This window comes from Zonotrichia leucophrys, chromosome 18, assembly GCF_028769735.1.
Source record: "Zonotrichia leucophrys gambelii isolate GWCS_2022_RI chromosome 18, RI_Zleu_2.0, whole genome shotgun sequence".
Classification (NCBI taxonomy): Eukaryota; Metazoa; Chordata; class Aves; order Passeriformes; family Passerellidae; genus Zonotrichia; species Zonotrichia leucophrys.
Genome location: NC_088187.1, coordinates 9345012 through 9360736, shown reverse-complemented (window position 1 = coordinate 9360736; position 15725 = coordinate 9345012). Strand labels below are relative to the sequence as shown.

At 41.2% G+C, this 15725-nt stretch overlaps 1 protein-coding gene across 4 annotated transcripts in view; it reads right to left on the bottom strand.

The window, feature by feature from the left end:
• Positions 1-15725, bottom strand: part of CEP112 (centrosomal protein 112) — a 195998-nt gene that overhangs the window by 87041 nt on the left and 93232 nt on the right. For 3 of the 4 annotated variants that reach the window (XM_064728178.1, XM_064728177.1, XM_064728179.1), the window contains exon 21: positions 5565-5795. In XM_064728178.1, the coding sequence (XP_064584248.1) occupies positions 5565-5795 (231 nt within the window). Of the gene's footprint in view, positions 1-712; positions 900-5564; positions 5796-15725 lie in introns of those variants that run through there. The other variant, XM_064728181.1, reaches the window with a different exon arrangement.

Below are 15725 nucleotides of genomic sequence, written 5' to 3'. Positions count from 1 at the left end.
CCACATTTCTGGTTTTGCTAGATTTTCTCCAACAAAGCCAAATGTACTACACTCCTTTTTATTAATATTAGTGGGTGAATCACTATGGCTATGTCAGAAATGTTCAAGAACCAAATGTAATTTAATGTACACGGGCTCTACAAAACAAAACCAATAAAAATATTACTGCTCTGGAACAGAGAGATAATATCAGAGACAATAGCTCTTGGATTATAATGAAAAAAAATTAGGAGACTTGGGAAACATCCAACTCTTCTTGGTAAGAATTGGAGGCTCTTTAAATTATTCATAGCTGGGGCCTAAGCTAAATAATTGATGTAATAGACTCAAAACAAGTTTAAAAAAATGGCACATCTTCAACTGGTGGGGGTCCTGCTTGCATTCAGCAAGGACACAAACAGGTCTGCATTACAATTAGACACAATTTAATGAGACCATTACCCTTGGGAGGAATACACATCCACATTTATGGCTGACCTATTTGCCCCCATGTAAATAACCCGGGAATCACTGCAGTGAGTGTGAAAACCCATCACAAACAAAGTTATCTGCAGCAAGTGTGGCTTCAGTCTCCACGTTAATGAAGTGAAAGGTGTCAGATCAAAGGTCCCACCACAGCCAGTTCTCAGAAGGTCTTAGGGACAAAGATGGAACCACTTTTGGTGCTAATGAAATGTGGAGGTGGCAGAGAAGAAGCAGAGCTGGCGAGACAGGACTCAGAAATGGGAACTCATGGAAGGCACAAGATGATTTTACTTTAGGAGGAGAATTAACTGCTTAGGGGTAACTCAGTACTTTTAATCAAGTATCTCTTGGAGCATCTTTCATCTCAGAAGATGTCATATTCCTTCCCTTCATCTTCTATCTCTCTTTGCCAGTGCTGAACAGTGTGCCATCATCTGCAACAGTGCCAGAACAGATACTGTGAATCACAGATATTCCTGCATATGCAGCATGAAAATATGCCCAGGGAGCTGCATCCAACTGGGCTGCCCTAGGGCTGTGCTGGGTGAGGAATTAACCCAGCAGCACTGAGCCTGATGCTAAAGCAGGGACTGAAATGTTCCCCAGGGCACATTATCAGTACCTTATTTGCAAATTATAAGCAAGAAGTTGCTCAGAAAATAAGTACCCATCTATAGGATACTGTCTGAAGAGTTTTGCCCCATTACAAAAACATTATATTGCAACTAAATTGTTATATAGAATAATTATTCCTAATTAAGCAAGTGGTCACTTGGAGAGTGACCCGAATTTAAGGTCCCCAAGTATCTGAGTTTTATGTGGACTTCACACCAGATACACACACAGATATGCCTAAACTGTGAAAGTCAGCTTCCCATTCGATTTTTAAGCAATCTTCACAGAATTGCCACCAAAAAAAAGTAAATTTAGAGAACTAATTATTCTCCCATATTGCCCTAAATTTCCAGGTAATAAGATTTGGTAGAAAATATTTTCAAAAACAAATTTTAAGGCTCATGATGCAATTAAAATGCTTTTTCCCCCCTCTTGAATAAAATCATCTTCATCCAGGTTCTGTGCACTAGGACCAAGATTTGATACAAGATACAGGTGGAGTGATTGTACCAGGTAAAAACTGTAAACATCAGGTTTGATTTAGAATCACAGAAATCTCGGAGTATAACTAACATAAACATCATTGAAGTCTACAAGCAGGATCTGCAGGGCTCTGGCCAGGTTTTATGTCACTTTGGTGTCCCATCTCTCCAGAGGGAATCACTTCACAGCTCCCTTCCATCAGAAGCAGCCCCAAAAATAAAGTTTTTAACTCAGTTTTGGGGTTTTTTTGACTACAGATTTGTCCTACAATCAAATTTCATGTGTGTTCAGTACAGTCAATACACAAAAATGTAAATTACTTCTCCACAAGAAAAGCAGCACTGACAGAGAATTAGATGTTCCTGGAACCTGCATGAACCTTGAACAGAATGAGTCAAAATATCTATTTAAATATAGAAAAGAAGTCAATAAAAAGCTAAATGTTGAAAATTATTTAGAGAGGAAAAAAAAACCCCATCATCATCTTCTCCCACTCCAGTTTACTCATGTGTGCTGCTCAAAGGGAGCTTTTTTATGAGATATTTTCAGCGTTCCAAGGTTGCTTCCTTTGAGCATTGTTAGCCTGTCCACTGCTCTGCTTGCTGAATGTTCATTTCCTCTGCCAAGAAAATCCCACAGAACCTCACAAACAGCGCCAAGCCCCACATCTGCACACACTCAGACTTTGTCTCCTGCTCTCAGTCATTGCTGGCAAAGCTGGAGCTGCTCCAAGCTTTGTGCACCTGGCTCAGGAGAGCCCCAAGTGCTGCTGGAGCACACCTGGCCCTGCCCAAAGCAGGGCTGTGAGCTCCAAACACCCAACAATCATGGCATGGTTTGGGTGGGAGGGACCTCAAAGCCCATCCAGTGCCACCTCTGCCATGGCAGGGACACCTCCCACTGTCCCAGGTGCTCCAACCCTGTCCAACCTGGCCTTGGGCACTGCCAGGATCCAGGGGCAGCCCCAGCTGCTCTCACCACCCTCCTAATGGGGCAAAACAGCTTGCAGAAAAATTATCCTAAAAACTCTATCAGTTCAACCAGGTATGTACCAAAAAATGCTGAAAACACCTCAGTATCTTACAGGGGCAAAGCAGGAAAAAAGGTGCACAATCCTCACAGTGTCCCAGCAATCTCCAGCAGACACCAACCCCAAAGTGCTAAGGAAGTGCTCAGGAATTAATAAACAATAAACAATCTCCCATTCCTGGCAAAGCTAGAACTGCTCCAAACTTTGTGCTTTCCACTGCACCTGGCTCAGGAGAGCCCCAAGTGCTGCTGGAGCACACCTGGCCCTGCCCAAAGCAGCCAGAGCAGGGCTGTGAGCTCCAAACACCCAACAATCATGGCATGGTTTGGGTTGGGAGGGACCTTAAAGCCCTTCCAGTGCCACCTCTGCCATGGCAGGGACACCTCCCACTGTCCCAGGTGCTCCAACCCTGTCCAGCCTGGCCTTGGGCACTGCCAGGGATGCAGGGGCAGCCACAGCTGCTCTCACCACCCTCCTAATGGGGCAAAACAGCTTGCAGAAAAATGATCCTAAAAATTCTATCAGTTCAACCAGGTATGTACCAAAAAATGCTGAAAACACATCAGTATCTTACAGGGGCAAAGCAAGAAAAAGATGGCACAATTCTCACAGTGTCCCAGCAATCTCCAGCAGACACCAACCCCAAAGTGCTAAGCCAGTGCTCAGGAATTGACACCACAATAAATGTCCCAGCCTTACAGACGGGATTTTGAAGCAACAGAAAATTAAAGAGCTCAATAAATCATGTGTCCCTAAATGTCAAAAAGATGTCTACAACCACCAACAAATATTTAAATATTCAGTGAGCCTGTAATGAATGTTCCTTCCCCTGTCTCTGCCCCTCACTCTTCTCCTTCTCATCCCCACAGCAGCAGGAGGGCAATGCCTGAGGAATCCTGGATCTTCTTCACCCATTTACAGTTCTGTTTTTCTTGTCACTGAAGTATGAATCATTTCTTTTCTATTTCCTCATGTTCATGTTAACAACAGTCCACAATGACACAAAGCAATCCACGCAGAAATTAACATTATTCCCAGAGCAGATCACAGAGGAATGAGATCCCTCACTTGAGAATGGAGTGACCTTCAGAAAATCTGGCCAGTCAGATGTTCCACGCCTAAACTGTGAATTTCAGCTTCCCATTGGATTTTTAAGCAATCTTCACAGAATTGGCACAAAAAAAAAGCACATTTAGAGAACAATTTTTTCACTTGTATTGCCCTAAATTTCCAGGTAACAACAACTGGTAGAAAATATCTTCAAAAACAAATTTCCAGGCTCATGATGCAATTAAGATGGTTTTTTCCCCCTCTTGGATAAGATCACCTTCAGCAAGGTTCTGTGGACTAGGACCAAGATTTGAACTAAATTAGCTGAAACTGCTACTTTTGAGCTTTAAATGGAGTTTGTCCTCAAAGCTGCTTCAAGTTTTGGATTTTGTGGCCAATTTCCACAGTTCTACAATTGCAAGACAGGAATGAAACAGAATGGGGAATGGAGATTTGAAGGTAATGCCAGGTATTTTCACATGTCTGTGAAAGACTTTTCAACAGAGACACTTTTTTCTTTTCCCCTCCTATCTTTTACTCAACATGTGCTCTTCAGATTAGGGTAAAAATAGGGAAGTAGGTTAAAGAAAAAAATTACAATAGCAGTTAATATAGCTTAAAATTAGCAAATTTTTTGAAAAATAGTAAAAAACCCAACAAATTAAAGAAAACCAGTATTTCTGACAGAAATGACAATTCAAGACTATTAGAGATATTGGCCTATGAAGGATTATTTGTAACTTTAATTTGAGGATGTAAAGAAGTTAACTTTTCTTTTGCTATACTACACATGTAAAAAAAGATCAAAGAAAGAAAAGAATTGAGATTCAAATTCCATTTTTAAGCAAAAATGACAATGTCTTCCTGAGTTAAAATTAATCCTTTAATGATGAATTTCAAAGGTTTAAATACTTTCTGTGACCTTGGCTTTAAATAATTATGCCAAGCAGAGCTTTCCTTACATTCAGAACAGATTCTGAATTGTTGATCACAGCCATTTTAATGGCTTCAGGCTGGCTGATTTCCAACATAATCCTCCGAATGCTCTTTAAAATTACAGACCAAGAACCTGACGCAGGTAAATGAAATGTCACTTGCACAAAGGCTGCTCAAACACCCCATGCAGATTGTTAATTTGTGCCACTGCACATCCCCTTGCAAGAAAATGTGTGATTTAGTGCCTTAATGCAACGTACAAAAGAGACTTCTGCTTACACATACACAGAGTCTACCATAAATATTAAGTAGGGTTTTTTTAGTTTGGCTTTTGAAATAAAACTTGCATGTTTTAGCTCCCTAATGGGGGGGAATACTTGAATTCAAGACAGGGTCCAAGGGATGTTCAGCAAGCAGGAATGTGGGCAGTGACCCCACAGAACAGAATGGAGGGAAGCCTTGATCAATCTGAAACATTAATTTCTGTTTTCAAATCTTACTCAGAGGCCTTTCTCACCTGATGTACACCACAGGCAAAATCAGACCAGCCACTGTGACAACCACACACAATTTCCTTGCACCCTGAGCCTGAGTATTTCCCTCCATAAGAGCTCACCCTCTTTTTAAGGGATAAAAAGCTTGGCCAGGCAGAACCATCCTTTCCAGAGTCTCTATTCCAGCAGAGGAAGATCACCCTGCTCCTGGCTGGCTTTACCTCTGAAATCACCTGTGTTGGATCCTCAGGGCACCTTCCATCCCTGCTGGAGGTGCTGCCCAGCCCAGCATGCTCAGAGCAAAACTTTCCATCAAAGAACCCCAAAACACCCCACGCTCCTGCTGCGACTCTGCCATCCCATGGTCTGCATCTGTTTCTTCAACTCAAGTGATCCCCAGGTGATTTTTCCTCAGGGAAACTCTGCTCAGCTGACTTTGGGGTGATCCCTCCCCTTGTGCCCCGTGGAGCTGCTCTTTGTGCATCCCTTACCTTCCTCAAAGCCGCCTCTGTCTCCGCCGTGTGCCTCCTCTTCAGCTCTGCTATCACTTTCTCCATCTCCATCTTCACGCTGTTCAGTGCTTCCTCCTTCTCTCGAGTTGCCCTCAGCTTCTCCTCGTCCCTCTGCAGGCTCAGGTCCAGCAGCTGATGGTTCCTCAGGGCGTTGGCCTGGATCAGCTCCTCCCTCAGCTTGCGGATTTGGCTCTCCAAGCCAGAGATCACCTGAGAGAAAGAGCAAACAGAGTGACAAACCCCAAACCCACAGCACAAAACCCACTTGGTTGGTGATAGGAATGCCCAACGGGTGGGAAGAATGATGGCAGAACTCCATGATATCAGAAGCCTAATTAATTACTTTATTATACTATATTATACTATAGCTATATTGTCAGAACCCAGGAATGATGGCAAAACTCCATGACATCAGAAGGCTAATTAATTACTTTATTATACTATATTATACTAAACTATATTGTTGGAACCCAGGAAATTCCTCTGGCTGCCCTGGAGGACTCTGCCCCAGGGGGCTCAGAGACCCTGGCACAAAGCCCAAGAGCCCTGAGCCTTTGATCTTGACCCATGGAAAAAATTACCAACCGTATATGAGGATTTACAAGCCACAAAAATTTAAGCAGAATGATAGTGAATTCATCACAGGGTGAAAAATAGATTTTTGAGGTTTTTAGAATGGGGGCTCAGGGTCCCAAGATGGAGGAATTTGGGTGTGCCTTGTCCTTTTTCCTTCTTCTTCTTGGCCTCCATGTTCTGGGTGATGTTGGCACTTTTGGATTGGTTTAGAGTAGAAGCTCACTGTCTAACATAAGTGATAGGTATTGGAAAGTTATTGTAAATAGTGTACACGTGGTTTTAGTAAAAAAAGATAACACCAGTGTGCCTCAACCCAACCTGCCAGACGAACCTCAGCGGGTCAGAGAAAGAATTTTATAGATAAGAAACAATAAACAACCTTGAGAACAAGAATAGAAAAGTTCTGACTCCTTCTTCGACTGCTGGGCTGGGAAAAGAGACTTTTTCTAATGCATCTCTGACCGGCAGGGATTCCAAGATTATGTTACAAAGAATATTAAAGAATAGTATAAGATTCTAAAGAAACTCCTGATTGTCTCCCGACAGTCAGGCCACAGCTTTGACTGACTGGCCAAGGAAACATGAAAGCCATGATTCCACCATCCTTTTCTTCATGTTTGGCTCTGTTGATTGAAGACTCTTCCAAATGGCTCCCCTGAGAGATGATGCAATTCCTGTCACCATGTTCCTGGTCCACCACCATCCTGCCTTTTCTTCGGAGGAATGAGAAGGAGCAGTGCAAAAACCACAGAGGAAACTGCTTTTAAAAGCATTTGTGGAAAGGTACTATCAAGACATTAAATAATCTGCATTCTTTGTGCTAATATACATTAAAAATATTTCTTCTTTGTGAAATACATTTCTTCTTGATCTTTTGGCATCATGTTTTGCTTTTACTTGATCTTTTGGCACCACATTTCTGGTTTTGCTAGATTTTCTCCAACAAAGCCAAATGTACTACACTCATTTTTATTAATATTAGTGGGTGAATCACTATCCCTGTGTAAGAAACATTCAAGAACCAAATGTAATTTAATGTACACAGGCTCTACAAAACAAAACCAATAAAAATATTACTGCTCTGGAACAGAGAGATAACATCAAATTCAATTACTAAATTGAATCCAATTACCAAAATTCCTTCAGGTATATGATCTTCCAACACATTCCACATGTGCACAAACACAGGAGCAGCACATGAGATAAGAATTGTTTTGATCATTCTTTTCTCTGCTTCTCTCACAGCTTCTCTGTTCAGAGGGCATGTGAACAGCACAGGTGTCCTCCAACACCTGGGCTAGGGGCAGACCCACAGGATGCTCTGTCCCTTTTCCTGGCCCCTCTTCTTGCTCTTCCCTTTCTCTTCCTGCACACAGATAAATGCAGCTCCTCCTGCCCACAGCACCGGTGAGATGGACCCTTTTGGAAGAGAAATAGAGTTTGTGGCATATAATCTACACATCCTACCCATGCCTTCTTTTTTATCCTTAAGAAATGACCTGCATCCTTCTAATGAGCTATCAGAGCATCATCAATCATTTATCAATCACAGCCTGCCCCCGATGGGAACACAAGGGGGAGGGATGGAAGTGACAGGAATAAAGCTGTGACACTCCTTGTTGAGTTTCATTGGTTTTTTCTTCAAAGGTCAGGATCAGGATTAAATGTGCAAGATGGTATTGCTTGTTTGGATTTAGATGTTTATTAGTTTTTATTTATATTATAGTCTCACAAGCTGTGAGTTTTAAAGTACTGTAACAAGTTAAAAATGGAGACATATTTCTCTTTCTATAAGGCTTTTAAAGGATAAACTGTCTAATTAAGAAATGACACTGGTTTTTATTTTTATTCTAATAGCTAACTACTTGTGCTCTGCAGTGTGGACTTTTCTATCTAATTACACAACACTACTTGAAGTTATGGAGAAGAAGGTGAAGAAGAAGGTAAAGAAGGACTGCCTTCTGTCCTAAAATTTTTATCTCACTTTATATATAATACTATATTCTAAACCCTTAAACTCTAAGTTTTCTACTATGTGATATTATACACTTTTATTTAAACTACACACCTCTAATCTTGGTTCTATAATTTCATTTTGGAAGCCTTCTCTATGGCTTCATGTCAAATGCAGTGTTCTCTTGGGGGTCAGTGCCTGGCAGCACAGAAAGTCTCAAATTCTCAGTATCCAGGGTTCCAACAACTCCTAATTCCACAAAATTCCCTCTGCTACTTTACCTCAGGAGTAGATGCACATCTATGACTTCAGATTACATTTACAAACTCTCACGAGTTACTTTTCTAACTCCATTCCCTCTGTGGGTTCTTCACTGGGGTACAGGAGCATCACACCTGGGACAGAAAGCACTGAGCTTACAGCTAAGTGTGATGGATGGCACTGAAAGCACACCTATGTGTTCATTCACAAATGTAATTCTGAAAATGAGCACTTGCACTGCAAAACTCCCACAGAATTTCCCCCTTTTTCCTCCTTGTTTCACAAGAAACTTTGCCTGGCATTCTTTCACAGAGGATGCAACAATACTGAGAGCAGAAATTGATGTTCTACCAAGTGAGTGCAGGTGACTCAGCTCAAGCTTATTAAAGGTTTCACAGGAAAATCTGAGGAAAAGCAGTGTATATTTAAAGTTCCCATTGTCCTGGAATGCCAGTTTCTCTCCAACTACTATTTTTCTTCTTCAGACATTTTTAATACACTGCCTGTACTCAGCCACACCATTTATTTGCAGCCTCTGAGAACCACATTAGTACAAAACTTTGAAAAGGAAACATTTGTTTCTGACCAAAGTTGGGACATGAATGACTATCAGATCTATTGCCTTGTACATTAATCTCTCAAGACAGATTCCTATAAATACTGTGATCTAAGAGAGAAAAAAAAATCAAGGCTTGAAAGTTTGCCTATTTCTCAAGCTATTTGAACTATATGGTGTAATAAAAGACATCATCTCCCTTCAAACCTTCAGTTTGTCCTTCAGCTATCCCAGCTGTAACATGTATTAAATAATATCAACCATCTCAGAAACTTATTTGGTTTCCATGCTTTCTTAATTACTCACTGGCATTAGTCCCTACTATGTCAAAGGTAAGAGTGTGTGTATGGTGGAGAAGGAATGAGCACGTCATTTGTATACAGAACTCCACCACAGGCCACATATTTCAGCCCTATCAGCATTATCTCAAACATATGGTTCATATACTGTAATCTGTGCTAGATCCTTTCCTTCCTTTCCTGAGCTTTTCCTCTACACATGTTTAATTTCTTATTAAATCTGTATACAGACTAAAAACGTAAAGTAACTTTCAGTGTATAATTATAATCCGCAATGTACTTTTATAATTCTTTCGGAAAATGATTTCATCTCCAGATCACAAGAACATGACAGCCTGCCTGGCTTTTCCTTAACCAAAGCAGCACTAACTCAATGAAGATAAGAGCTGCAATTGCTGATGGATGATTTGATCTGAGTTCCAAACTGACACAATGAGAATTTGGGGTTTTTAACAGCTGTCCCAGTGCAAGTCCTGCCTGAAATAGCCACAATTATCTTTTCATCTGTGAGAGTTCTTTTTGAAAGCTCACTCCCCTGCTCTCCTTTTTTTCCCCTGCTATTTTAAAATAAAAAACTTCCTTTAATTACACCTCCAACGCACACACATAAGTGAAACTAAAAAATTACACTGCTCAGAAGTTCCCTAAAAAGTTTGTTAAAATATTTAGGCTAAGAAATCAGGGCTAACTTTTTATAAAACAAGGAAAATTCATTCACAAATGACACTACAAGCCAAAATAAAGACTGGGTGAATTCCTGTTACACCTTTTAAGCTTTACTTCCTTCTTTATTCAATGGTTCTCATACAAAGTCATTAGAAAATGAAACACAACCCAGTGTTTTCTGTAAGAAGTAACAGCTCTCAGCCTTCAGAGCCAAAACTGGGGACAGCTGAGAGTGAGCTGAATGTTATAGGTAAAGCAATGGTAATTAATATGCAAAGGAGCATTAATGTTGGACCTAATAGATGGCAAAAGCAGATTTGGTTCTATTAGGGAAGAAGAAAGGCTCTGAAGACGGGGTGATGGCAGCGAAACTAATATGATTAAAGGAGTCCCTTTGGAGCAACTTCACTGCCAGTAAGATGATGTTAAGAGACATCTAATCTCTCCAAAGTGACTGGAAAAAGCTTATATTGGGGATCACAGACACAGTTCTTGTCAATTACTTTCAAATAAGTCCAGTTCTCACAGCCAGATTAGTTTTTCCCATAAACAAAGTCAGTGGCAGAAGCAGCTTACGCCCAACTCAGCGCTGAGACAACTTGGTGTGACACGGATCTGTCCCCACTGCTGCAGGAAATGAATCCCAAACTTTCCAGCACTAAGGCTCTGCTATTCCACATGCCAGGTTTAATAAACTATTATTAGACTTAAATGCAGGCAAATTAGGGGAAAAAAAAAAAAAGCCCCAAGATGACTTAATTCTCAGTTGCGAAAAATCCGTGAAATATAAAACTTATGAGCAACTGTCTTTTCTAAACGATTCTGTGGGAAAATAAAAGCAGCAGTTACAAAATCTCACTTCTCAGGCTCCAGATCCAAAGGCAGGATGGTTTCTTTGTAACATTGAGTCCTCTTTCTCAGTCTTGGTTTCTCAAATTCTGCTCTGGCTGCCCAAATCTCTGTTTGGGATCCAAATGGTTTGTATGGCCCAAACAAGAGTTTGAGTACAAGAGCTGCTGGTAGAAAAACTCACCTTAAACACCCCATCTAAGCAAATTATTATTGTGCTAAATGAGGACTAAACATAAGAAATAAGGGCTGACAGTATGTAATAGAGTCAAAATATTACTGCCACTTGCTGCCTTTTCTGGATCAAAGTGTTGTAGTCTCTATTTTGGTGGTGTGGGTACGAGCACATGAAATAAGAGAGATCTGTATCTATTTTAGAAAGGATGCAGAAGTTTGTAGCAATTCCCAGGATGGCCATGCCACAGGAACATGCCCCAAACAAGGAAGCATTTTGTAAAATGACCATTAATCCACATACAGGACAACAAATAGAAAGACAACACCAGCTTACACAGTTTCCCAAATGGAACAAAAATACACAAACTGTGTGACAGAGATTTCATAAAGGTTTATGTGACATGTTTGTATGTCCCTTAGATGAAGAAACTGCTGGCCAAGGTGGTGATTTCTATTTCTGTTTCAAAGAAATAACTTAGAATTCTAACTAAGAATATCTGTGCTGAAATAGTGTCATAAAAAGGGTGGGTCATAAGCCCACAGCAATTTGCCTGCAGGGAAAAAATAGACTTGAAAGAAAAAGAAGAAGGTTGGTCACTCACTTTGGCCTATTTAAAATGCCAATAAATGTACTGTGTGTTATTTGGAAGGAAAACATGTGCTCTTAATTTTCAAAAGTAAATTGCATAAGAAAATATAAAGTTGGCAAAAAGTTTAAATTAAAATCTGCTGCTGATGTCTGAAACTCTGCTCCACTTCCAGGCAACGGGGATGAGAAACGGACCCAATGACTACGGCCTAATTAAAAACAATAATAACACAAATTCCCTCTATTTTCCAGGAGCTGCTGCTTCACCCCCATGAAGCATTTCCTTGGAGGAGGTTCTGAGGAAGAGGCTGGAGCATGAGAGCACCTCCACCCTGACGGGGTGAGCACACAGAGCTCATCCTCCCCGTGCATTACGCACCAAACCACATCCACCCAGCACCACCAGTGCCCAGGGTGGCTGAAAGTCACCAAAACAAGGCAGAGCAGAGCTGAGATGAAATGCACTCCTGATTCATTCCCCGTGGTGCAGAGCTAGAGGCGCTGAGGTGCTGCTGCAGCAGATTCACAGTGAGTGATGAAGATGTGCCAGCAGATGAAGCTGCAGTAACCTCAGTGCTGTGCCCTGATGGGAGCACTGGGGCTGCTGGGACACAGCATCACTGTCAAACACCCCTGCCCTTCTCAAGGGGCTCCTGACAACTCCTCAAACTGAGTGTCAGGAGTTTTCTGTGCTGGGTTAACTTAGCTCCAGTCAGGGATGACTGCACAGGGCTCACTTTGCTGTGTTTAATTTTGCTGGCATGCAACATTTTAAAAAACCTACAACAAACCCCAGAACCTGCGAGCAGTAGCATGGACTAGGCTGGATGATCCCAAAGATCCTCTCTGGGATAATAACCTCAAATATCAGCCTGTAAGTCACAGCCCTATCTGAGCACAGATAAGCAGCTTCTGCTCTGCGTGCCAAGACCTTGTGAGCATTTCCTCCTTGGAGAAGAACAGTGGAGTGAGCAGGGTGTGCTGGGGAACATCAGCCGGGCCCTTCTGAAAGGGACATTTGTGCCTCTGTGCCTTGCCACTGCTGTGGGGTGGCAGGGATGGATGAGGCATCCATAACATTTGTTATTGGGCACTGGATTATTTCTGAAAGGAGATCAGCCCAGTCAAGGGAAAGGCAGGCTGCAATAAAAACAAATCTCACTCTGATGATGAAGAAGTGAAAGGAAAATAAGGAACAAAGTAGGAACACCCAGTGATTCAGTGGGGACAATGAGTCCCTTTTCAGCCATGAGCAGGGCATGTCCCAGGAGAGGGGCATGAAGGGTCCTGTCCCAGCCATGCACATTTACTGTAAAACATTCACTGTAAAGGGGATTATCTGCTCAAAGTGGGAATCTGAACCACTTCAGCTTTCTTGTGAGTATACAAGGCTTTATCAAATGCTGGGGAACATCATACAAGTTTCTCCACCCTCACAAAAACAAGCAATGCATTTAACATAAAAGAAGTCTGAAAAATAAACAAATATTTGCAGCTCTAAGCTTAGAAAGAAGTGTAGCTGTAAGAACTTCAAATGTGTGTAATGTTGATTTTGTGTTTAGAACAAAATTGGTTTATATTAATGAGTTTTTCTACTGCAGCTTCTGCAAGGGACAACAATACTTCTCTTAACTGATCTTATTCTGGTTTGCAGGAACTATTCTCATGCTTTTTACTCTCTGTACCCTGCCAACCAAGGGCCAGGCACAGTCCTAATCTTTCTGACTTTTCTGTGCACAAATCATCTTACTGAGTCTGACTCACTGGTCCCACTATACCTGCTTTTCTCCATGCCAAAGGAATTCCAAGTGGCCAGTCCAGCCAGCTGCAGCTATTTGTGGCTCCTGTGTATTGTATGAACTCAATCATGTCCATTTCAACAACTATATAAAATATATTTTCTATACCATGGCAATTTCAATTAAAACACATAAAGAATTTGTTAACCTTTTTCTCTCGTGACTCCTAAAATCAGCAATTTGTCAATATATTATGAATACTTTAAAAAGATGAGATTTCATTTGCAAAGAAAACCAGTGGCACATTAGCACATGGGTGATGATGTGGCAGAGCACAAATTAGCAGGGATAAGTAATAAACAGCTATTTAGCTTTCACAGCACAATCTATTACACTGTCAGCTTTAAATGCCTTTTGGGTAAGAACACACAGCCCCATAAAGGTGGGATTTAAGGGAGCAGATCAATGAAATGGTGTGAAATGAAGTGAAAATGAACAGCACTTCAGTGACCAGCAGGTTGGGCTCAGTTCCTGAGAGCACTGATCATTCCAGGAGCATGGGGCTGTGCAAGCCCTTCCAGGGAAAAGATGGAAATTCACACCCCCACCATTATAAACAGTCCTGGGCAGGGGTCTGAGACTTCCTGGAAACACTAAAATATCAGCTTCAATACTCAGACATGCATTTTATTGTATGCTTATATAGTATTTTGTGCACACTGAAGTGTTCTCATTCTTGAGGGGTAAAAAATTATCTCCAGAATATTCTATTGCAGAGCTTAAAATGGAGCCATTTCATCCTATTTATATATATTTCTCTCTATATATCCTATATATGACTACATTGCAGTGATGGGGTGAAGTTATTAATATGTTCATAAATTAAATGTCCCCAGTTTATAAATCAGGTTGGATATTATCACATTTGGGTTTTGGAGGAGAACTGGCACAAACCAAAGCTGCACTCAGTGACCTGCACCTGCACAGCACAAGGGAAGGGAAGCTCCTGAGGCTCAGATGAATATCCAGGGAATAAAGCTCAGTAAGAGCAGTGCAGGTGACACTAAGGGTGAAATGTGGCAGTTCAGCAGGGTCACATCTCATTCCCACATTCAGGATTTATGCAAAGGTCTATCAACTCCATCCCCACACAACCTCAACTCCTCTCACCTTTGCACATGCACCTCTGACACCTCTCTTGAAAACACCCCCAGGGATTTGTAAAGGGAGGTGTTGAGCTGCTAACTTACATATTCATTTCATTAATTTTAACAGCATTAAGCTGCTTTTAAAGGTCAAACCTCCTTGGTAAGATTCTTGGGCTATTCCAGCACTGTGCATGCTCTGAAAAATGCCTTTAACATTTATGAATCTGATAAAAGGTCATTCCTACTAATTGTAGGAATAATAAGAAAAGTTTATTCCTACTAATTCCTACTGGTTTATTCCTGCTTATCTTTTATCTACCAGGTCTCACTTTGGTGTGGGGACTGGTTTAACACCACCCCACCTGTACAGTGCTGCTGGAGGGAAACATCACCCACCTCTGGCATCCAAACCAACAATTCCTGCACTGAACATCATCCCAAGGAAGGTCCAGCACCCCTCAAGAAGAGATTCTACTTTTTAGCAAAGTATTTGCTCTGTCTTGTCTAATCCTGTTCAGCATTTCCTGAAACGCAGTGGAAGTGTTGACTCACTAAGAACAATAGTTACCTTCTGCTCAGCTCCACTTCCAATAAAATTAAGGAAAAATGAGTCTGCCTGTGCCATTCCTATAAATAAACACACTCAGGCAACAATTAACAGGCAATTTAACCCCCAAATGTTCACTGACTCTGCCAGGTATTTATGAACGCCGAAAAGAAACAAACAACACACCGGTATCAAAAAGCCAGCAGGGAAAAGTTACACTCAAAATATTGGCCTCACTCTGCTTTCTACATCTTAGAAAAAGGCAGCACATTTTTGAGGTCTGCTGTGACATGGCATTAAGCAAAACACAAATTTTGATGATTTTTTTTTTTCCCCAAAAGAAGTGCACTAAAGTAGATCTGGACTTTCACAGAAGGCAGTCAGATGCCTAAATCCCAGTTAATGTAAATGGCACTTAAGCTACAAACTGGGCTTAAAAAAAAAAAAAATAAGAGGGGGGAAGAAAGAAAATCAGACATCCATTTGAACAGCTCCACAAAGAGCTTAAAATTAACAGAGCTTATTTCCATTTCTTAATTTACATAAGTCCATTTGATTCCAATTTAGTTAACAGCAGCTGGAAAGCAGAACTTCATCTAGGTTGGTTATTGTCACTGCCTTCCCAACAAAATGAGTTTAAGTTGAAGGGGAGAACCTTGAGCTTACACGTGTAACAAAACAATGCAGAGAACTGGAGAGCCAAAGGATTACTCACCAAGCTGAAATTGAGATAAATTAAATACATTTTCCATTTCACTGTTCTAAAACCTGTAACAGAC